Source organism: Chinchilla lanigera, unplaced genomic scaffold, assembly GCF_000276665.1.
Source record: "Chinchilla lanigera isolate Chin_1 unplaced genomic scaffold, ChiLan1.0 scaffold00022, whole genome shotgun sequence".
NCBI classification, from domain to species: domain Eukaryota; kingdom Metazoa; phylum Chordata; class Mammalia; order Rodentia; family Chinchillidae; genus Chinchilla; species Chinchilla lanigera.
Genome location: NW_004955423.1, coordinates 2,457,242 through 2,480,840, shown reverse-complemented (window position 1 = coordinate 2,480,840; position 23,599 = coordinate 2,457,242). Strand labels below are relative to the sequence as shown.

The 23,599-nt window shown below is 36.4% G+C and overlaps 1 protein-coding gene across 3 annotated transcripts in view; it reads left to right on the top strand.

The window, feature by feature from the left end:
- Nucleotides 1-23,599, top strand: part of Brdt (bromodomain, testis-specific) — a 64,378-nt gene that overhangs the window by 17,683 nt on the left and 23,096 nt on the right. For all 3 annotated transcript variants that reach the window (XM_005385061.2, XM_013514358.1, XM_013514359.1), the window contains 11 exons: nucleotides 1,557-1,796; nucleotides 4,139-4,276; nucleotides 6,119-6,230; nucleotides 6,728-6,900; nucleotides 7,780-8,130; nucleotides 11,046-11,174; nucleotides 11,762-11,950; nucleotides 13,125-13,288; nucleotides 13,439-13,728; nucleotides 13,818-13,931; nucleotides 14,021-14,215. In XM_005385061.2, the coding sequence (XP_005385118.1) occupies nucleotides 1,608-1,796; nucleotides 4,139-4,276; nucleotides 6,119-6,230; nucleotides 6,728-6,900; nucleotides 7,780-8,130; nucleotides 11,046-11,174; nucleotides 11,762-11,950; nucleotides 13,125-13,288; nucleotides 13,439-13,728; nucleotides 13,818-13,931; nucleotides 14,021-14,215 (2,044 nt within the window). In that variant the 5' untranslated portion in view covers nucleotides 1,557-1,607. The remainder of the gene's footprint in view (nucleotides 1-1,556; nucleotides 1,797-4,138; nucleotides 4,277-6,118; nucleotides 6,231-6,727; nucleotides 6,901-7,779; nucleotides 8,131-11,045; nucleotides 11,175-11,761; nucleotides 11,951-13,124; nucleotides 13,289-13,438; nucleotides 13,729-13,817; nucleotides 13,932-14,020; nucleotides 14,216-23,599) is intronic.

The following is a 23,599-nucleotide window of genomic DNA, read 5'->3' as shown; positions in this document are numbered from 1 at the left end:
TTTTTTTGGTTTTTCTCCGGTACCGGGAACTGAACTCACGACCTTGCGCTTGCCAGGCAGGCGCTTTTGCCACTGAGCTAAATCCCCAGCCCCTCAGAAACCCTTTAATAGCCTGTTTCAGTCCTTCCCTGTTCAGCATTTTCTTGGCCTGTATTTAGAGACTAAAATTTAAATTCTTATTAGTGTGAAGAAGTCTATGTAATGTAGTCACTGTCTGCTTTTTTTTATACTACTCTCACCTTTTATGAGATCCTATCTCAGAAAACAACCAAAAAACTACTCTCCCCTTTTCTCTACTGTGCTGGCCTCCATTCTTCCTATAAGTATGCCAAGCCTGTTCCCTCCTAAAGGTTTCTCCACCTCTATTTTTTTTTCCTTGAAATCTATCTAGGGTATCACCTTAAACAAATTTATTGTATATAAGAATACTCACAGCTGATTCATTCTCCTTCCTCCTCCCTCTCGTCTTCCCTCCCTTCCTCCTCCCCTCCTCCCTCTCTAATGAGTTTTTAATTTTACTTTCATTTTTATTATTTTTACTATTGTTATCATTTGGGTGAGGCTTGAACCTAGGATCTTGATCATGCTAAGCACACACACGACCACTGAGCTACACTCAAAGTCCCTGTGAAATGTATGTGAGTGTGTGTATGCATGTATTTTGATGCTGGAGATTGAATGTAGGGCCTCCACGTGACCACTGAGCTACATCCTACACCAGTGATGGTGAACCTTTTGGAGCTTTCAGTGATACAGACAGCCCGCTGTGGCATGTGTGCCATAGGTTCAGCACCACTGCACTGGACCTTCCTGTTTTTTAAGACAGGGTATAAGTTGCCTAGGCTGGAGTAGCTGGGATTACAAAGATGTGCCGCTGTCCCTAGCTGATTTTTTTTTAACACTTTATTTAAACTCTCCAGGAAAAATTAGCCAGAATACCCTTTACTTTTCTTCCTTCATTAAATTAACAATTGTAGGATACTTGTATACCAAGATATGTTTAACATTCCTTGCTGTTTCTTTAAATAGGAATTTATAGACTTTTCCTGCTAAAATCTCAGTTTTATGTTTTGAAAGGCAGAAAGAAATTCTGTGAAATATTGAAATAATTTAAACTATCTTAAACTGAAGTATACATAAATGAAACAACTTATACTACATAGAAAAACTTGGCATTTATTTAAAATTTGTTGTTTGATTTTTTTTGTCTTAAGTGTGGTTTAAACACGATGTCATTTTCTCTTAATCTTTATCATTAAATCTTTATCACTCTATAAATCTTTCTCATTAAATCTTTTCAGTTTCTATGAAAATCATTTTTAGTCTAGGTAGCCATGGAGTAGTGCACTGTGTATCTGTAGCTACCTGGGAGGGTGAGGCAGGAGGGTCACTAGTTCCAGTCTAGTCTGAGAATCTTAGTGAGACCCTGTCCCAGAATAGACACATAAAAATAGCTGGGGATATAGCTCAGTGCTGTCTGGGTTCAGTCCCAAGTACCAGCAAAACAAAAACAAATTTTTAACTGTTTCTAAGGTACTCATTTTTTTCTTTTTCAGGACATATACGTGTAGAGAGCATTAGAGTATCTGGATTTGAAGCAGTTAGCAATGTCCCTGCCCAGTCGACAAACAACTATTGTTAACCCACCTCCACCAGAATTTATCAATACTAAGAAAAATGGGCGACTGACAAATCAGTTGCAGTATCTACACAAAGTTGTCCTGAAGGCGTTATGGAAACATGGCTTCTCCTGGCCTTTTCAACAGCCTGTGGATGCTGTAAAACTGAAGTTACCTGTAAGTATGACTTTTTTTTAATATGTCTTATAATTATGTTAATTTAAGAAAAAGAATCCTGTAAATCTCTGTAAAAAATAACCAGTCTCTAACATCACATATATGTATTGTGTTTGTTTTATGCTAAATTTATTTTCATGATGTTTTTATTCATTTTCTTCTGTGATACCTTTTTCTGTGCAACTTCCTCTTCTGGTTTTGGAACAGTGCGTTCCATTTAAGTGAGTATCTCAGTGTGGCAGGGGAGCCCATACATGGTTTCATCTGACTGAGCTACTTCAATATAGTGAGCATCTAGAGGTTTTGTTCAGTCACCTGGATGTGCTCAATGCTTAGAGAATTGACATCTAAACTCAAGTGCAGTATCACTCTGCATTTTAAAGCATGTGCAAGGGGCTGGGGATTTAGCTCAGTGGCACAGCGCCTGCCTGGCAAGCACAAGGTCATGAGTTCGATTCTTGGTACCGGAAAAAAACCAAAAAACCAAAACAAACAAACAAAAAAAAACAAATTAAAGCATGTGCAGAGAAATCAGAACTCTTTTTGGGCCACTGACCTTGTGTCTAGCCTCTGTTTGGCCCAGGTAGAACTCTACCCATGCTACCATTTTAACACTACAGTGGCGCCTGCTACGCCGCCACCGCTGCCCCTCTTCCCTGCCCTCTCTTCCTTCTCCTTGCTCATGTTCATGCTCATGTACGCGTGCAATACACAGCAGTTCTGTTCTTTTTAGGCATTGGTACATGCATATAGCATATCTTGATTATTTTTTAATCCCTTTAACCCCCTTCCTGTCCTCTCCTCATGATTCCCTTCCCCATCTCTGGAAGTCCTATCATCATGTTTCTTACCACCTCTCCTTTATTTTTATGCATTTACTTATTTATATTTTAGGTTTATTATATAATAGAAACCATGATTTAACTTTCTGTGTCTGACTTATTTCACTTAGGATTTTGATCCCAAGTGACATGATTTCGTTGTTCATGGTTAAAGAATATTCCATTGTGTATATATACCACTTTTTGCTAATGGCACCTAGGGTTGTTCCCAGAGCTTAGATTCTATGAGTTGTGCAGTTATATAAACATGAGTACACATGTATCACTATAGTAAGATTCCTGTAATTTTTTTGTATGTGTGTTTTTGTTTTTTGAGACAAGGTCTTGTAGTTCAAGGCTGCTTTTGAACTCATTATGCAGGCCAGGATGGCCTTGTACTTGTGGCAGTCCTCCTGCCTTTGCCTCCTGCGTGCTGAGATTACAGGCATACCTCACCACACTCAGATTTTAATTCTTTTATTTAAAAGAAAATGTCTTTAATCCTTTCAGTGGCCCACTATATCACTGTAAGACTGTCTTTAATTCTTTTTTTTTTTTCTTTTTTTCTTTTTTTGAGACAGAGTCTTCCTATGTAGTTCAGGCTGGTCTTGAACTCATGTAGCCCATGCTTGCCTTGAACTCATGGTGGTATTCCTGCCTCAGCCTCCCATGTGCTAGAATTATGGGCATGTGCCAACACACCCAGTCTTTAATAGAAGTCTTTAATTCTTTCAGGAATATCACTAGGAGAGTTGTAGATGTGTCAAAGGGAATTTCTTTTTCTTATTGTTGATACATTTTAGATAAACAAAATAATCACATTCATCGTAGGGAATTTATATCTGTACATGATATAACTCAATTCTTTTTCTTCTCCATTCCCCTACCCTCCCTTCCAACCCTCTTCCTCTCTTTATTCACAAAAGCTTTGTTTCCATTTTTTCCTTTTCTTATTTTTTTGTTTTCCTTCCTTTCTTTTCCCCTCCCTCTACCTACTTTCCCTTCCCACTGGAACATTTTCTTCCTATTTTATAATATCTGTTGTACATTTTGGGCTTTATTTACACTTTCAGTTTCTCACACCAGGAAACAATGCAGTATTTAAACATATGTGTTCAATTTATTTCACTTAAGAATATAGTCTCACGGTGCATCCATTCACCTATTCTATTTTATAAAAAAAAACATGTCTTCTTTATTCATCATTGGTTGATGGGCATTTGGGCTGTTCCCATGATTTTGCTATTAAAAACTCTGCTGCTATAAACATGGGTGTGCATACGTCACTGTGGTAAATGATGCTTTTAATTCTTTTAGGAAGATACCAAGAAGGGGAATAGCTGGGTCAAATGGGACCTCTAGTCCTGGTTTTTTGAGGAATTTCTGTACTGATTTCCACATTGTACCTTTTAATGGTGATCAGTAGCTCTGTTGAGTTACAGGTGTTATACTTTATGAAATTTTTTTGTGCAGTAATACTTGTGAATTCATTCTTTTTAACACATTTCTTCAAATCCATAGGATTATTATACCATTATAAAAAACCCAATGGATTTAAATACAATTAAGAAGCGGCTGGAGAATAAATATTATATGAAGGCTTCAGAATGTATAGATGACTTCAATGTAATGTTCTCAAATTGTTATTTATATAACAAGGTATGTAAGCCTTATTTTATACTGCTAATCCATTGCTTTTACATATAGGAGAGATATGTATAAGTAAGTGTACTTATTTCAAAATTCAAGTTTTGATTTGGACTACTTTACACATATTTAAGGATAATGTTTTTCACTGGTTTCTGTAATTTCTGCACATCAACATTTGTTCAGTCTATTTTGCTGGCTTTTTGCCTGAGTAGATGTATTGGCACACTATTTTTGAGAAGTGAAGCACTAATGATAGCTTGGATATTTTTTTGGATATAGAGTCTTTGTTACATAGTCCAGGGTAGCCTTAAAGCCACTCTGTGCAGTTAAGGCTAACTTTGACCTCACAGTCCTGCTCAGCCTGCTGCGTTCTGGGATTATAGGCGTGTACTACCATGCCCAGACAAACACATTCTTTAAGACACACTGCCATTAGTCTTCCTCAAAATATTCTCCCTCAGTTTCAACTACCCTTATGCCATTGTTCCTGCCACAGTGTGAAGCAGCTCTGCAAGGCTTCTTTTGTGAGTGTTTTTACAAGGTCTGATCAAAAATACAGTGAGTGCCACTGCCAAGTGCCGTACAACAGGAAGGCAGGCTCATAAAAACATTCACCGTGGGTCCTCAGGCCACTTTACTCACCTGCTCGCTGGGTCTGGCTCCGAGCAGCTTCTTACTCTTCCCCACAATCAAAATGACCGTGGAAGGCAAATGTTTTGAATCAGTTCAGGACATGGAGGCAGCCCTGACAGCACAGCTAAGGATACTTACAAAAGAGGACTGCAGAACTGCTTCAGAAAGTGACAAGAATGATAGCATAAGTGTTCTAAGTGAGGAGGGTTTGATGGAAATGTATGTTTATGTCTTTTACTGTGATAAAGGTTTTTAAATTTAACCATGTTTCAACCGTACCTCATATGTGGACATTTTGAACTTAGTCTTCACATTTTTTCTCATCTGTGAAATTGGATTTATGTATTTAGTTTTCCTTTTATACAGTATTTCTGTTTTCTACAGTATCATATCCTTTTTGATGTGTTTCATAGTATCTAAGTATTTCAAGACTTGTATTCCATTTAGATAGGAGAAATCTAAGCATTTGGCATTTAGTTTATACAAAAATCACTTACTAGTGATACTGAAGTGTACCAGAACTTTTGATTTTGGTTCCCAAGTTTACTATCAATGCCACCTTATATATAAAAGATTTAAAACTGTTAACTGATTGGGAGTTTTTAAAAAATCAGTATCAATGGTTATCAATGCCATTCAACTTTATCTTACTTTAAAAACAACTCTAAAGTGTTCTTAAACATTTAACACTTTAAAACAAGGTTCAGTAATTTTCCTTAGCTACCTAACTTAGAAGTAAATGTTCTTGGTTTAGGTTGTTGCTCTTTAACACTTTTTTTTCTCATCAGTAAAATAAAACATAAGAAAGACTTCTAATCTGATAGTTAAGATATTTAAATTGAGTCAACACTACAGTGTCACTTTGTTTAACAAATTGAAAACTTATAAGGTAGTAATTGCTTCCAAACAACGAAATAGTTTGCCCAGCAATAAATACATTTTGTTTTTAATTTATTGAGGAGTAGAAATTCTTATTTATATTACCTTAAATTAGTGGTATTGGTTGAATTATACATCTGGTACTCAGAGAGGCATTCTCATCCTTTTTAGAAACTGAAGAGGTAGGATGTTAGAATTTAATGTTCACTGTTTTTAGAAGAAATAACTAACATCTAGGAGTACTGTATCACTGCTTTTTATAAGTTAGCCTTAAGTTTTAAAAAATTTGATAAAGTGATCATTTTATATATCCCTATAATATATTTAATGTATTTCTAGCCTGGTGATGACGTTGTTCTTATGGCACAAGCTCTGGAGAAGTTATTTTTGCAGAAGTTATCTCAGATGCCACAAGAAGAGCAAGTTGTGGGCAAAGAAAGAATAAAGAAAGGTAAGCAAAGAGAGTTAACATCTGTGTCATCTCTTTGTGTGATCTCTCTCTTTCAGTCTCTTTCATGTATATGAACATAAAATCCCTCAAAGGAGACACATCTAGAAGTTCTTCTACGACCTGTTATATTGATACAATATGTCCCTTCAGTCTGTTAAACCTTAATCGCAGGGATGGTTATTATGGAAGAAGAGGGAAGACTGCATTGATAATGGGGTTAAAGCCAGGTGTCCCGCTGCATAGTGATGTTCATCAAATAGGCATCCAGTAAATCATACTTGCTGTTGTTGCCATTTCCAGTATAGCTTGTAACTACGTGCTACACTGATAAGGCCCTCATTGCCAGCAGAACCCACAGCTAAGAATGAAATGTTGCTGTTGTATTTGGAATAAGTACTTATATAAATAACGACTTTGCTAAAAACTAGAATTAGAATGTAAGAAAGGATGGTATTTTATGCTTACTCAAGTATTTGACTTTGTTCACGTTTCTCTAGGCACTCAACAGAATGTATCAGTTTCTTCTGTTAAAGAAAAAACATCCCCCAAAGCAACAGAGATTGTATTTAAGCAGGAAGAAATGCCCCCTGTACTTCCTGAGATGTCCATCTTTCCCTTAAACGTGGCACAAGGAGCTCTACTCCCCTCTAGCTCACAAACTGTGGTCCAAGTAAGTTTAATACAATTTTTAAATCATTAGTTCTTAAAATATTTTCCATGTAACCCAGGATGATGATGCTTTCTTTTGGGTTTTTTTGTTTTTGTTTTGTTTGGTGGGGGAGAGGTACAGGCCTCTTTTTTAAAACAGTGCCTCACTAAGTCAACAAATGGCCCAGTCTGGGCTCAAAATTGCAATCCTCCTGCCTCAGCGTCCCAGAATACTGGGATTTACAATACAAGCCACTGTGCCTGGCTTCTACTTTCATTTAAGCTGATATGAAAATTCATCTTCAGCATACAAGAATTTTGTCATATTATTTCTGCCTTTGTGCATTTTGTGAAGAGACCTAGAGTGCTAACTAAATTTTAGATATTTCTTTGATAGAATTTAAACTTTTTTAGTTTTTTGATAGTATTAAGATCAAAAGTTGTCCACTTACATAGGTTTATTTTTAAAATGTATACCCCAGTTTATTTCAGATGTTCAGAAACCTTTTGATTTTCTGTTTTTTATTGTCTTAAGAATTTGTACAAGATAATTTTTTGGAATGTGGGAAGAAATTATTAGAGCTATTTATTTTGCCTATGAAAGGGAAATTAACCTTTAAGATTTAATACATGAATTGACAACAAGATGTATACTTACCTACAATGTCTTTTTCCTTCTACTTATCTTTTGCTTTGATTTTTGAGACAGGGTCTTGTTTTATAGTTTAGGGTGGCCTTGAATTCATAGTGTTCCTCCTTCCTCAGCCTCCAGAGTGCTGGGATCACAGGCGTGCACCACCACACCCAGCCTCCTCCATTTTCCTTAATCGGATGAATATCTCCTGAAGTATAGCTTTTGTTGAAGTATATAGCTTTTTATTGTTGAATTGTTTCACTTTAGGCTACCAGGGGTGTGAAGAGAAAAGCAGATACAACAACTCCTACAACTTCTGTAGTTAAAGCAAATAATGAATCTTCTACACCACCTATGGAAAAAAAACCAGCCAGAATGCCACCAGTGAAAGAAAATGGGCTGAAAAATGTTTTTCCAGATTCTCAACAACATTGTAAAGTTGGAAAGATTAAAGTAACAGAACAACTAAAGCACTGTAATGAAATTCTCAAGGAAATGCTTTCCAAGAAACATTTTTCATACGCATGGCCCTTTTACAACCCTGTTGATGTTAATGCTTTGGGACTATATAACTACTATGACATTATCAAAAACCCAATGGATCTTGGAACAATTAAGGTAAGTATTGCCTTAATAGGAAGAGCTTCTTTTCTTTTTCTTGGTAATTTTGTTTTGTTTTGTTTTGTATTTTTAGAGATAGGCCCTTAGTATGTAGCCCAGGCTGGCCTCAAACTCTCAAGCCTCTGCTTCAGCCTCCCGAATGTTGGGATTTCAGGTTTGCACCATCCTGCCCAGCTCACTTCTTTTCTTGATATAAAAATAATTCATCCAGCTGGACATGGTGGTACATACCTATAATCCTAGCTTCTCTAGAGGCTGAGACGGGAGGATCTTTGAGCCCAGGAGTTTGATACCTGCCTGGGCAACATAGCTAGAATTTGTCTCAGAAAGAGAAAGAAAGAAAGAAATTGTATCATTGCAAAACCCAGAAGATGAAGAAAATTTGAATCACTAGAACATATCACCTGAAGCAAATCACTGGAACAGTGATTCTCATGAACTCATCCTTTCTCTTTTACCATAATATTTGGGGGTATAGTATGTAATATAATCTTCATTCTTATATAATGGACATTTTCTTATTTCACATTCTTCAAGATTGTTTTTTGTTTTTTGCACTGAGATTGAACACAGGACCCTGTTAGTGAACTGCACCCCCGGCACATTTTGTAATTTTTATTTTGAGATAGGATCTCACTAAGTTGCCCAGGCTAGCCTCAAACTTGTGATCCTCCTGCCTCAGTCTCTCAAGTAGCCAGTATTACAGGCATGTAGTACCATGCCCATCTTCTTTAGAAATATTTTTTAATAGGTGCATGATTCCAGGGGTTTTTTAACCTTTTATTTTTGGTAGGACATTTATGCAGTTTATGACTCTTCCTGTTCATTTTTTGGGAGGATATCTTCTCATGCATTGATAAACTTCCTTAACTGCTGATTTGGAAGGGGATTTTTTGTTTGTTTTGTTTTGATTGTTGTTATTTTGAGACAGGGTTTCACTATGTAGTTCAGGCTGGCCTTGAATTCACTGTGTAGCCTAAGGTAGCCCTGCACTTGCAGTGATCCTCCTGCCTCAGCTTTCTGAGTGCTGGGATTACAGGTATGTGTCACCATGCCTACCTGGAAGCTTTAAATCTTTGTAAAATTTTATCTACAGTATGTTATATATATTAATTTTATGGGTAACTATTTAAAAGGATAGAACTATATAGCATCTTCAGAATTATTCAGTATCTCAGTCCTCCTCCCAAACAGCTACTCACCATATTCTCTATTCTTTATTTTTGTCTAGATGTTTGATTTTTCTTTTAAACTTAATTTTATTTCTTGTTTTAGTCAGCAGCATAATGTTTATTATTAACATGTCAGAATCGAGTTTTACATTTTTTTCAGTACTACAGGTTGAACCTAGAGACTTTTATATGTTAGGCAAGGTCTCTACATGGGACTATATCCCCAGCCCTTTTTTAAAAAGTTTCATTTTGAGACAGGATATGACTGAGTTGCCCAGGCTGCCTCAAACTTGTGATCCTCCTACCTCAGCATTGAGTAGCTAGGATTACCAGCATGTGCCACTGTGCCTGATAATATCTATATTATGCCCTTTATCTCAAGTGATTATTTGCCCAGATTCTCGAGTGATTACTAGATAATTCTAAAGTGGCAATCATTTTCCCTCACCACTTGGAAGACTTTCTAGCATCTACTCCTGTTAACCGCTGTTGGTTTGTCTGTTATCTCCTCACAGATAACCTGTCTTTCCTTTCTCTCTAGTTGTACGTTTGATTTTATTCATCTTAACTAGAACTTATCACTTTCAGTGTTGAGACTATGTCTTTAAGTTCTGAAAATATGTTTAACCACTACGTCTTCAAAATAGTACTTTCCTAATTTTCGTTGTGTACTAACTCGGACTCAGAGGTCATGAAGCATTATCTGATTTAAGTAAACCTGAACCAAATCTTACAAGATAAATAGGAGTTTGATAAGTTACGGAATATTCTAGGCAGGGGAGACAATTTACAGAATAGTCATGAGATGAAGGAAACATTCAGAAATGCATGAGAACTATGAAGGAAACCCGGGCAAAGATGAGACTAGAAGGAAATTTGTGTCTTAAGAAAGACTAATGGAAAAAAGCCAGCAGGTGCTGAAAAGAAAATTATATCCTTATATTTGATTTTTATAGTGTTTTCTCTAGCATCAGTTTACACACTGGTTAGGAGGCTATTGCAGGATTCCAATAGCTAGAAGACAGAGACTTTAATCTACTCTCTGGAGTCCCTCAATTGCCAGTGGTCTGATTGGTAGAAGATTGTTTCATGTTTCAGTTTGTATTTCCTTACTTTCTAGTGAGGACTAGTGTATTGCATTTGTTTATTGGCCTTTCATATTTGTGAATTGGCCATTAATGTACACGTTTTTCCCAATAGTCTATAGGATTTTCTTGCTAGTTTTTCTTCCTGTAATGGCTGCTTAATTAGCTATGCCACCTCCCACCCTTCTATCTTATGTGCAACCACATTAAAAACATAATCCATACTCATATTAATCTTCTATTTTTAATATCTTTACATTCTCAGCATATTTTAATATAAATTTTCATTCAGATGATCACAGTTGGTTTAAGGAGATTATTTTTTATTGCTTTCTTAATATCAAACTTGTCTAGTCAAGACCATCTGATGACACTGTTTTCCTGCCTTTCTGGTTTTATTTCTATCCTTTTCTTTGCTTGGAAAGCATTCTTTCTTTATCTATTCTTGTCAAAACTTATTGGATTTTTCTCAACCTAAAAAATGTGAAACAATATAATTTTAACATTTGTCAAATATAGTAGGTAACTATTTTTGTTTTCTGCATTTTCCTGTATTTCTGAATCTTTTCATAATATAAATGCTTTAACGAGGAATGCTTAGTTGTCAACTTAAACTATATTGTGTGTGAATCCTGTAAATTTTTCCTTAATTTAGAAGAAAATGGACAACCGAGAATATAAGGATGCATATGAATTTGCTGCAGATGTTAGATTAATGTTCATGAATTGCTACAAATACAATTCTCCAGATAATGAAGTAGTGGCTATGGCTAGAATGCTTCAGGTGAGTTTTCCCTATGCTTAACTTACAAAAACATATGAAAAACTTATGCATATGAAAATGTATGAAAAACTTAAGGAAAAATGTACTTTTTCTCTGAAAAAGTTGAAAATTTTTAGAACTATCATTTAAGAGAGGAAGAATAATACACTTCTAAATAATACAGAACAATTTATAAACTATACTTTTAAAGCTCTGTGGGTTTGTCTTTTGAATTATTTTATCCATTAGTAGCAAATCATTTAATGAAGCTACTTATGATACAGAAGAAATTAGGAATAGTGTAAAGAGAGGGCTGTTAATATCTGAGGTGGGGTTGATAAGAGAAAGTCCCACTCAAAAGAAGGTCCAAGGGCATGAAAATCTGAGCCAATGGAAGGTAGAATGATGCACCGACTATAGGATTTTTGAAAGAAGATCCCTTTTATAATCTAGGACAGTCTTGTTTGGAAAAATGGAGAAAAGTTGCCAAACTTTTGTCTTTTCAAAATTCTGGTCAAATTATGATGATGAACTTCTTTGTGAAAAGATGTTACTGCTGCATTAATCAAAAATGCAGAATACTTTAACAGTCTAATTTTCCATCATAGGATGTTTTTGAAGTGAATTTTGCCAAAATTCCTGATGAGCCTATTGAGAGCACTCCTGTATGTAATATCACAACAGGCACTACAAAAACCATTAGTAAAGAAAGCAGTAGTGAAGCTTCCTCTGAAGATAACTCTTCTGATGATTCTGAAGATGAACAAGTTAAGCATCTTACAAAGCTTCAGGAGCAGGTAGTTGATTGTTATCAGTACAGATTTTGGTCTTATTTCTACAAGCTGATGTATTATAAAATTCTTATAGACTTTTCGTTTGTTGGTTGGTATGGGGGATTAAACATAGGGAGTACTGAGCTACATCCACAGCCCTTTTATGTTTTTTATTTTGAGACAGGATCTCTCTCTGTTACTCAAGCTGGTCTTGAACTTTCACACCTCCTGCCTTGTCTCCTAAGTAGGTAGGATTACAATTGTGTGCCCTTATACCAAACTTTTTGTGTGTGTGTATAATAGTGTAGATCAAACCCATGGCTTTGCACATGCTCAACAAATGCTATAACACTGAGCTACATCCCCACCTTCCTTCTCATAGATTTAAGACTACTATATTTAGACAACTTAGCAAATACAACCTTATTTCATATTTTGCCATGTTTAATAGTCTTTCTTACTCAAATTTCCATAAATATAATTCTGTTGTGTATATTCCTAGTCACAGTGAGTAATTGATTTTAACTGAAAGGATTTATGACATAATCTGAGGCATGTTATGGATGAGATCTTTTTTTTTTTTTTTTTTTTTTTTTTGGTCTTTTTGAGACAGGGTCTCACTATGCAGTTCAGGTTGGCCTTGAGCTCACTTTGTAGCCCAGGCTGGTCTTGAACTTGGAACAATCCTCCTGCCTCAGCCTCCCAAGTGCTGGGATTACAGGCATGCACCACTATGCCTAGCAGATGAGATCTTATTTTAATTGCTATTTTTGTGATAAAATATTAACCTGTCTGAGTTCAGGCCTGAAAATTTAATGATTAAACTGTTTAAGATGGCTTGGAAATGCAAATTATTCTTGGTCTGTTTTTGTTTATCTTTCCTATTTATTTTTGCAGCACTAGGAATGAAGCTAAGACCCTCATATTTGCTGGGTAGCTCTCTATCATTGAACTGTATACTCCTAGCCTTCTTGGTCTGCTTTTGATGAATGTTTAAATTTATAGGATAAACATGTTATAGTGTTTGAAGTTTAATGTAAACTCTTCAAAACAATGAATTTCTGAAGTGAAAAAACACCTAAAGAAAATATATGAAATGAATTTCACAAGAAACACTTTGGAGTGCTTTAAATTTTTTTCTAGTATTTCTGATTATTTAGAGCCATAAATGTTTAAAGATTTTTTTTTTCTTTATTAGCTTAAAGCTGTTCATCAACAACTACAGGCTTTGTCCCAAGTTCCTTTCCGTAAGTTAAAGAAAAAAAATGAAAAGTCTAAAAGAAGGAAAAACAGAGAAAATATTAATAACAGAGATGAAAAGCCAAAGAAAAATTTTCAAGTAAAGGAAAAGTCCAACAGCAAGTAAGTATTTTTAAGATGGCTTATATAAAGAAGTAACATTATTTAAAATAAATTTACAGGGATTGTAGCTCAGTGGTAGAGTGGGTCCTGTTTTGCTTGCCTACCACCCAAAAAACAAATGAAATTTAACTTAAGGTAATTTTATTACAGTCAACCAAAGAAGAGGAAACAAGAGGTCTTTACTCCTAAATCTGAAGATGAAGATAATATCAAGCCTATGAACTATGATGAGAAAAGGCAGTTGAGTTTGGATATAAACAAACTCCCTGGAGATAAACTGGGCCGAGTAGTTCATATAATACAATCAAGAGAGCCCTCACTGCAAAGTTCCAATCCCGACGAGGTGGAGATAGACTTCGAAACACTAAAACCATCAACACTAAGAGAACTAGAAAAATACGTTGCGGCATGTTTAAGAAAAAGACCATTAAAACCCCATGGTATGTGTTTCTGCAGAGTAATAAATGTTCAGTGTGATTCGTGTTAATTTTCAGTTATGCTCACTTTTTTCAACTCCTAAATCACACAGATAAGAAAGTACTGAAGTCCAAAGAAGAAATTCAGTCCCAGAAGAAACAAGAGCTGGAAAAGCGGTTACTGGAGGTCAACAATCAATTAAATTATGGAAAACGTCAAACAAAGTGTAGGTGGCAGTTTTTAAATGCTTTTGCAACTATTTGGTTCTGTTGTTTTTTTGTTTCTGTTAGCATTTTAATGTGTTTTTCTATTTAGTAGCTGAGAAGCCACCGTCATCCACAGCCGTTGGAATTGGATCCCGTCTGAGTGAGAGCAGCAGCAGCAGCAGCAGCAGCAGTAGTAGCAGCAGCAGCAGCAGCAGCAGCCGTAGTAGCAGCAGCAGCAGCTCCTCAGGGTCTGAAAGTAGCAGCAGTGATTCCAGCTCCTCTGACAGCAGTGACTCAGAACCAGGTTAGCCTGACCCTAAGTGTGCCTGGGGTGTGGGTGGGGGGTCGCTGAGCACTTTCTTGTAATATTGAGCCTCTGTCTTGAAGAAGTATTCATTACTTACCCAGAACCTGTGGTTCCAATGCCATGCTTATTATTTAATTGCATGTAGACAATATTTAAAACACATTGTGTAAAGTGGAATTTCATATTATATATACATGACTTGTAGATTTCTAATGTTGAAAATAACTTTATTCATGGTGAGATAGTCTCCTAATAAATAATACTAGAATTTAAAAACATAAGTATCCGCTGGTGTTTACTTCTTTTTATAAAATAGTTTTTTGATGGTACTTTTCATTTTGATTTTCATATCACATCATTCTAATGTAAAGTATGGCATGTTATGGTGCTACACTCTGAACAGTCATTTTGAATTAAGAAACCAGTTATCAGGCCAGGGATATAGCTCAGCAGCACAAGCACCTGCCTGGCAAGCTCAAGGTCCTGAGTTTGATTCCCAGTACAAAAAAAAAAAACAAAGAAACCAGTTAACCCAGAAGTCGTGAAGCAGATTTTTTTCCCACTTCCTTGGTTTGTTTACCATAGCATATTATCTTCCATCTACAGAAAAATATACTTTAAATTCATAGTCTCAGTTACATTAAAGTAGCATATTACATTGTATAGTTTACCATTGTATCAAGCTTAGGGTCATGTATGTTTACTTTGTGTTTTCTCATTAATGATCATACAGTTGAAAAGTAATCATTTCTGATTTGGCAATGGTGGCCCATCATTAATGACCAAAAGGCAAATGGAGAATGTGGGACACTTTTGTGCCTAGAATTTGGTTTATTTCAGGATGTCGAGGCAAGAGGATCACAAAAAGTCTGAGGCCAACCTAGGCATCATAGTGAGACCCTGTCTCAGAAAGCCAAACATAAATAAATAAATAAATAAATAAATAAATAAATAAATAAATGATATAGTGGGAAATAATTTTGTTAGAATGAACAGAATTTTTACTTTTGCTGGAATTTATTACACTAGAAAATTTAAAAATGTATTTAGGTCTCCAGTTATATAGTATTTCCTTATTTGATTGCATAAGTATAAAACAATACTGAAAAAAAATGTTAAGTTGCATTTAGAATTTTAAATTGTAATTAGAAATTACTATTTAATAAGGCATTTGTGGCCTAATAAGTTAGAGAGCTTTGTCTTTTATTTGTAGATAAAAATGTTATTGTAACTATTAGAATTATTTAATTGATTATTGATCAGTAAGTGCTTTCAATATTAGCAGAAAGGTAGAGTTTTTCTATAAATTTCCTGAATTTTAATGTGAATTATCAGATTTTGAAAGAAGAATATATTGCTTGAAGGAGAAAATGTTCACCATTATCAATATATTTTTAAAATATATATGTCCAAAACCGTGAGTTCAAGTCCCAGCACCACACACACACACAAAAAAAAGCCATTTTAGTTTGATTCTCTGCACCACAAAAATAAATACCTGGGTGTGGTGCAGCACACCTGTAATCCCAACACCTGGGAGACTGACACACTGGAGTTTGGGGCTAGCTTTGGCTACATAGCAAGTTTGAGACCAGGCTGGGATTCCTGTTTTAATACATACATGTATACATACATATTGAAAATATAATTAAGATTTTATACCCTTGTAATTAATTATGACTTGTTCTGAACTAAAATTTACAATTGAATATCATCATTCCCAGAGCTCTGCTTAATAGGTTTTTGATTATTATTCAAGCTAGATGTGAATATTATTTAATTTCTTCAAAACTTTGAGTATACATTGGAAAGCTGTGACATTCTCTTCTGACAGAAGGATACTGATCCTTAGTAATTTTTACATAATTTACAATATCATCTTCTTGGATTTTTATAGTAACTTGGCTTACATTGTAGTTTTTCTTAACCAAATTCCAGTCTTTTAGAATTTTAGTTCTTAGGTACAGAGCTATAAATTACCTTTTCTAACTTCCATAAGATTACTCATTCCTTGTTCTTATGGTTGTGGTATATTATAGGTTAGTCTTTTTTCTACTGCAATACCATTCTGTTTGTGGTGTTCCAAACGTTCTAAGAGTAATATGTGACAAACATTCAAGTGCTTTAAGAAACATTAAAAGTATTTATTCTACATGAGTTAAACAACTGTCTTCCATTATTCTCAATCTTCAGTTTATGTACTTTTAAAAAACAGGCTTATTTTACTTTGTGAAACTGGGTTAATTATATAGCACAGCACTGATTTCTAAGGAAAGTTTTATTGAAACTCTGGCCTAGAAACAATGGAATTTGATTTTATTATCTGAATTCTCTTCCGCACATCAGCATAGGCAAATAGTGATGTGGAGAAAAGTCAAGATAAATATAAAACCTTCAAGAGTATTTTTCATAACTGTCAAAATAATAAATGTCAGATCAAAGATGATATAGACGAGCCTTTAATTCCAACGCATGTATCCTACATTGGCTAGGCTGTGCTAGTATGCACAAGCTATTAAAGAGTTTTCTAATGCCCAGAAGCCTCAAGTCTACCTTGAATTGTATAATAGGGAAGGATGTAACTAGTAGCTTTAATTCTCTGAACAATAAATTTCCTGAGAAAAGACAATCAAGTGGAGCAGTGTATCAGTAGTAATGCTTTTGATTGAATCCTTATAGAAAATAACTCCAGAAACTGCCTAAATATAAGCTCAAATACTTACTCAATTAGTGTGAAACAGTATTTTTAAAGTATGCTTAATTTCAGTTGTTATGCAGTTAAACACAAAGGAGCTCAATGGTTGTAACAACAATTCACTTTTTTTTTTTTCTTAACCTAGAATAAATCTGTCACTTCATTCTTTGGACTTTTTCCTTTTTTTGGCTATAGTGTAATGTTCACAGAATATGCTTCATTAGTTCTTAAAATAACATGTCTTTCTTTTTTTAACCTTTCTTAATTATTGATAACTTCAAAGTAGGAATAAACTAATTTGTCTTTTTAGAAGTGCAACCTAAGTCTTTATTTTTTTTATTTTTTTTATTTTTTATTTTTGGTTTTTCTCTGGTACCGGGAACTGAACTCATGACCTTGCACTTGCCAGGCAGGTGCTTTTGCCGCTGAGCTAAATCCCCAGCCCCAACATAAGTCTTTAAAGGAAGTGACAGAGATAGGAGTAAGTTTCTCATCAGTTAAATTACTTGGTTCAAAGGACTAGAAGAGTGGAATTCAAGTATGCAGACTTGATAAATGCCTTCCACACACTGAGGTTCAGGTTGGGTTTTCAGTCTTAGAAGTAATGGTCATTTCTGTCTGATTTGTTTTTAAATTTTCTATTCAAAGTAGGTCTTTCTGCTAAACAGCTTATCTAGAATCGTGCTTCTCGACATTGGCAGCACATTAGAAACACCTATATAACTTTTAATAGGAGAGAAAGAGAGAGAGAGAAAGAGGGAAGGGAGGGAGGGAGGGAGGGAGGGAGGAGGCTAGGCTGAAACTTTCACTCCTCCTGTCTCAGCCTTCCCGATGCTGGGATCACGGGCATGCACCACCATGACCAGGTCCACTTGCTTCTGTACAAGTCTCTCTGCTGTTCAGCAAGTCCTCAAGGGCAGGGACTGTGTCTTTGCCTTGAGCACCATTCCTGGCACACTGAGGTACTTCACAAGTACCCACTGAGCTCACAAATGAACAGCACACATTTGCCCCAGAGATACTGTCACACGGGAAAGGCAGCAGCTCATTGTCATGTGGACAAAATGTCATTGTCTCCAAATCCTTGAAGGTGATTAAAAAAAAAAAAACTTTTAATAAAATCTGAATCTGAATTAAATGGGAAATGGATCCAGAAGATATTTCTGGGGATTCTAAGGTACTGCCGCATTTGAGAACCATTGGACTAGGTTTTCACTTTCTAATTCCAGTTAAAAGGCCCTCAGTAAGTCGGGCATGGTGGCGCATGCCTGTAATCCCAGCACTTGGGAGGCTGAGGCAGGAGGATCGTTGCAAGTTCGAGACTAACCTAGGCTACAAAGTGAGCTCAATGCCAGCCTGAACTGAATAGTGTGACCCTGTCTCAAAAAGACAAAAAAAAGGCCCTTAGTGAAAAGAACAAGTATTTTATATTGACATAACTATCAAACACTTCAGTGGAAATTGCCAAAATACTCTTTTAAAGGAATACTATTTTTTAGTATAAAGCCAAATCCTTCTTTGGTTTTTATTATAGTGTGTATGTGTCTGCGTGTGTGTATGTCTGGATTGAACCTCAGAGCCTTCTTACTGAGCTACATCCCCAACCCTAATTTTTATTATTTATTTTAAGACAAGGTTTTTCTAAGTTGATAAGTTGCCTAGGCTGGGTTTGAACTTGGAATCCTCCTGTCTCAGCTTCCCAGAGTACTGGAATTATAGGTGCACACCACTGTGCTTGATTCAATTGCTTGCTTTTTATCCATAGAATATGGTTTGAGTAATAAACTTGGGTGAATTAACATCTTTGGACCTGCTTTCTTTCTTATAAAATTAGCAAACAGAGCCAAGTATGTAGCACAAGTCTGTATTCCCAGCACTCTGACAGGTTAAGGCAGGAAGATCTCAAGTTCAAAGCCAGCTAGGTTGATTTAGTGACTTAGCAAGATCCAGACTCAAAATTTTAAAAAGGGGATTGTAATCTCAGAGCAAAGGCCCTATTTCAATCCCCAGTACTAAAAAAAAGAGAGGAATATAAAGGAACCAGAATCACCATGTGATGACTTCCAGTCACTTTTTTTATCCCAATGGAAGTACTTATTTTTTCCTAAAATTCTTCAGTAATTATTTCTGTTACATGTAATGCCATATTCTTTTTTTGCATATGGTATTAAGTTCCTATGTAGCTTTTCAGGACTTTTACTCCAGATTGGCTTATTTGAAATCTCTGGAGGGTCGGGGAGCAGAGATGTAGCTGAGTGATGCAGCGCCTGCCTGGCAAGTGAAAGGTCCTAAGGTTGATTCCTGGTACAAAAAAAAAGAAAAAGAAATCTCCAGAGTGTTTTGTCTAAGTGCTTGGTGTTAAATAAACCTTTTAATCAAATCTCCACAATTTCATCATTTTTTAAAGTTCTGTGATACAAAGCTTTTTACCTAAGCAGCAAAGTGTGCTTTGGGAGGGGCGTGATCGAGTGCACTCTTCTCAGAACATGTGCACCGCCGCAGGCTGGCTGGTAGTGATGAGAGGGCTGGTGGCAGTGGGCAGAGCACGCCATGTCTGGTTTTAGGTGAGAATTGAAGCCGCCACTATTGCAGACAAGACCTTGAGAGCTGCAGATTTACACTCTCGAAAGGGGGCACGGTGCAGCCTGTGAGAAATGAGAAGCCAGTTCATTACTCACCGTGCCAGGACCGAACAACAAACACTAAAAGAGTTAAAATAAGACAAGCCAAAAACTAACTGGAAGAGTGTTCAGAACAAAGACATCCTAGTATAAGAGAAAAACCCTTTTAAAAGGGCTAACTTTAGATGACAAGATCCTCCGGAGAGGCTTAGAAGTTGCTCTAGCTTTATCAGTGAAGGAACATCCAACAGTGACCAATGATGTGCAACAGTCTCAAGATAAACGCTTGAAAAGCATAGCAATAGTAAAACAATAAGTCTTCATATCTCTAATTGCAGCGTAGCTGGTGATTATTTAGATTTAGACAAGATTACAGAAGAAGGTGATGCCATGGTATTCCAGGGAGAACAAAAGCAGTATCTAAAGCTGTAACTCAGCCAAAAAAAGATGCTCTGGGAAGGCAGTGATGATAGTGCTGATGACAAGACGAGGCAGCTGTTTCTGAGAATGATTCTGATTCCTGTGAGAGTAAAGATAATGAGGGAAGACTTCACTATGAGGGAAAGTAAAACAAAATAAAAAGAAGTGAGATGACTGCAATAGACTCTTCTCCAGCTACAATCAAATCAGAATCTCAGTCCTCACCAAAGAAGTTTTTTTGTTTTTTTTTTTTTGTTTTTTTTTTTTTGCTTCAGAGGCCACTAGAAACTGTTGCACATACTCAGCTCTTCAGCTGAAAGCAAGAGACCAAAACGGGTCCCACTAGCTTCTAGAAGAAAAAGCAGTGATAGCAACCCACTGACAGGCATGACCCATTAAGTCTCCAAATCAGTGTCTCCGCCTTGGTTTATCCAGATTAACAGATTAAACTTCTACATCCAAATGCCACTAGTAGCCAAGTGTGGTAACAGAAATGTTTGAGAGAATCACAGTGTTATAGTTTGTGTCTAGATGTCCCCCTAAAGTCTCAAGCAGTCATGGGGCGGGCTTTTAGAGTATATGATTATAGTGGATTGATAACTTATAACCCCCAGCTGAACTGAGTAAGCGTGGTGCTTGGTGTGGGAAATCCACCTGGGGACTCTTGCCAGCAGCATAAGAGACAGAACTGGAGAAGTAGTGAGGCTATTGTAGCAGAGAGAGGCTGTTGGGAGCTGGTAGAAACTGTAGGAGCTGTTGGTTGTTTTGGAGGAGCTCCTCATGCTGGCTTTCCTGATGAACTTGGCTGTTTTCATCCTCTGAGGAGCTTGGGATCTCGTTGGCACTGAGAATGGCTTTGGTTCACTTTGGGGGAGCTCTGGTCCTCACTTTGAGCATTGCTTCCTGGCTCCAGAGGGGATGATGGTACACTGCCTGTCTCCAGGAGAAGCTTGCTGTGTTGGCTTCCCTGATGGGAACTCAACCATCTTGATCATCAGAGAAGCTCGGGACCTCACTGTTGCTGAGGATGGCTGTGGTACCTTCCAGGGGAGCTCTGCTTCTTCTGAGCATTGCTTCCTAGCTCCAGTGCAAATCTCTCAGCCTGCTAGCACAGATCCTTCATCCTGCTGGCACAGACTTCCTAGATTCCATCACTGACCTTTAGACCTTCCCAGCACAGATTCATGAAACAGGCCTGCTGAGACATTGTCATGGGCTCTGGGCCTCCAGTTGGATTTGTGGGAGGCATTGTTATGAGATTGAGATACTCAGCTGGACTCATGCAGGGCACTATTGTGGGATCCAAGCCCTCAGATGGATTCTTGGTCTATAGTGTGTGGACAGATTTCCTGCACTCTCTTTGTATATCATTCTTTGGGTGACTATTATAAATAATCTTATAAAATATGTGTCCTGTTATATATTGTTCCCCTTGCAAAATAAGCTCCAAACCAACACAATGATTGATCCATGATCCGAGGCTGAGATTATGGGTGTGAGTGCTATACCCGCCCTGGGCAGATAGTTTGCATATGTAAGGGAGGGAAAGGAAAGAGGCTGCTTGCAGCCACTTCTCCCTTTTGCCCTGGCTGCTTTTGCTGTCTTCCTCCACCATGAACTGTTGCCCTTTCCATGTGCCACTCTGCCTTGGAGCCAGCCAAGTATGGACTGAAACCTCCACAAACTGAGCTAAATCAATCTTTCCCTCCTTAATTTTGGGCATTGGGTATTTTGTCTCAGCAACGAGAGAAAAGTAACTGAGACACACAGTTTTGCAAGTGTGTTTATATTTGATTTGCATGTATAGTAGAGGAGGGTTTGTAATATAGAGGAATCCTTTATCATGTCATATAAATGATCTTTACCCATTTTAAGATTATGTCCTCTGAAAAGCTCTTCAGGAGTTTGGGAAGAGGTTTGTTTACAACAGTTATTGTCTCATGCCATTCCTTCTGAAGAGCATACTGTATTTTCTTACGTATCGCAAGATATTGTCATTAAGTGGTTATCAGTGTGACATGGAGGAGGTCCATACTGTTCTCTTCTAGTGGCTTGGTGTCCAGTGCAGCTGTCTAGTTTATGACCATTATCATTTCTTTCATGAAGTATTTCTGAATCCTGCAAGCTATTTAAGTTACATTGTCAGTTTTATTGCAGAGATGTTTTGTATTTTGGCTAAATCCTATAGTCAAGAGTTTGGAACTATTTTACATATCAAAATGGTTACTGTACTATGGAATATGCCTCCTATTTGGAAATAGATGGTTATTATGTAGCAAATTTAACTTAATGATATTTTACAAATTCTCCACTATCAACGATCTTAAAAAAAGTGAGAAAATTTCAAAAAAAATTTCTTGACATAGTTTAAAATGAAAGCTTGTGTGTATCTTGTGTGTGTGTGTGTTTGTGTATTTCTGTAGTACTAGGAATTGAATCCAGGGCCTTTGCACTGAGCTACATCTTCATCCCTTTATTTTATTTTTTATTTGGAGACAGGGTCCCCCTACATTCCTCAGTTGTCCAGGCTGGGCTCAAATTTGGTATCCTTTTGCCTTGGCTCCCCTGAGTGCTGAGATTATAGGCGTACATCACAGTGCTCAGTTTAAGAGTGAAAACTTTATAATTAAGGTATTATATTGAGCTTCTTGGGAGATGTGAAATTTGAACAATTTGTATAATGTACATAACGTGTGGTGAATAGTCTGTGTATACTGCACAGTTCATTTCTCCCAAGATGGAGTGTGTGTTCCACAGTTCCCCAGAAAAACTAGTTGACTATGTTGTCATAATTGTTCTCAATTTAACTGATGTTTGCCGGACCTCGTAGATCTTGTCTAAGTGAACTGTGGTCCTGAGTTTACTTAATAGTGAAAGCATGTATGTGTGCCTTTTAATTTCGAAGGCCAGCAACTTACAAATAAACATATATACAGTTTTAGTTTACTATACCCTTGTGCAGGTAAGATCCTACTATAAAATTAGAATGAGCAGAGTGCTAAGTTATAGATTATTATGTCTTTATAATCTGTAAGATATTAATGAGACATACTAGATATAGTAGTGATTTTGATATTTTCAGTTTACGTTCTTTGATGCCTTTTGCTAGTGTTTTCAAATTTGATTTATTTATTATTTTTTTAATTTTTGTTTTTTGAGACAGGGTCTTGCTATGTAGCCCAGGCTGGCCTCAAAGTCACGGCTATCTCCCTGCCTCTGAGTGCTGTGATTACAGGCATCCTCCTCCATACCTGGCATGTTTTCAAATTTGAAAGTGTTTGTTTTTAAAATTATTCTGCATTTTCATTTTATATCTCAGAAAACTAAGATGATGTTCTTGAATTTTTTTGTATAAGAACATTAATGTGGTTATTAATAGTTTGTATTGTAAGTTATACTATAAGTTGTATTAATAGTTATTAATAGTTTTGTATTGTAAGAAAAAGTAGTGTTGCTGCATCTTTAAATAATTAGATTTGTAGATTTGCATATATGATCATATTAATGAATTCGGTTTTTTCTTCAAGACTGAAACCATAATTTATACATTAAATGCGAAGGCTACCTGGATTTAATATTCTATCTTTTTCAATCTGTCTCCTGATCCTCCCTTTTTATTTTTTTTTTTTATTTTTATTTTTTTTT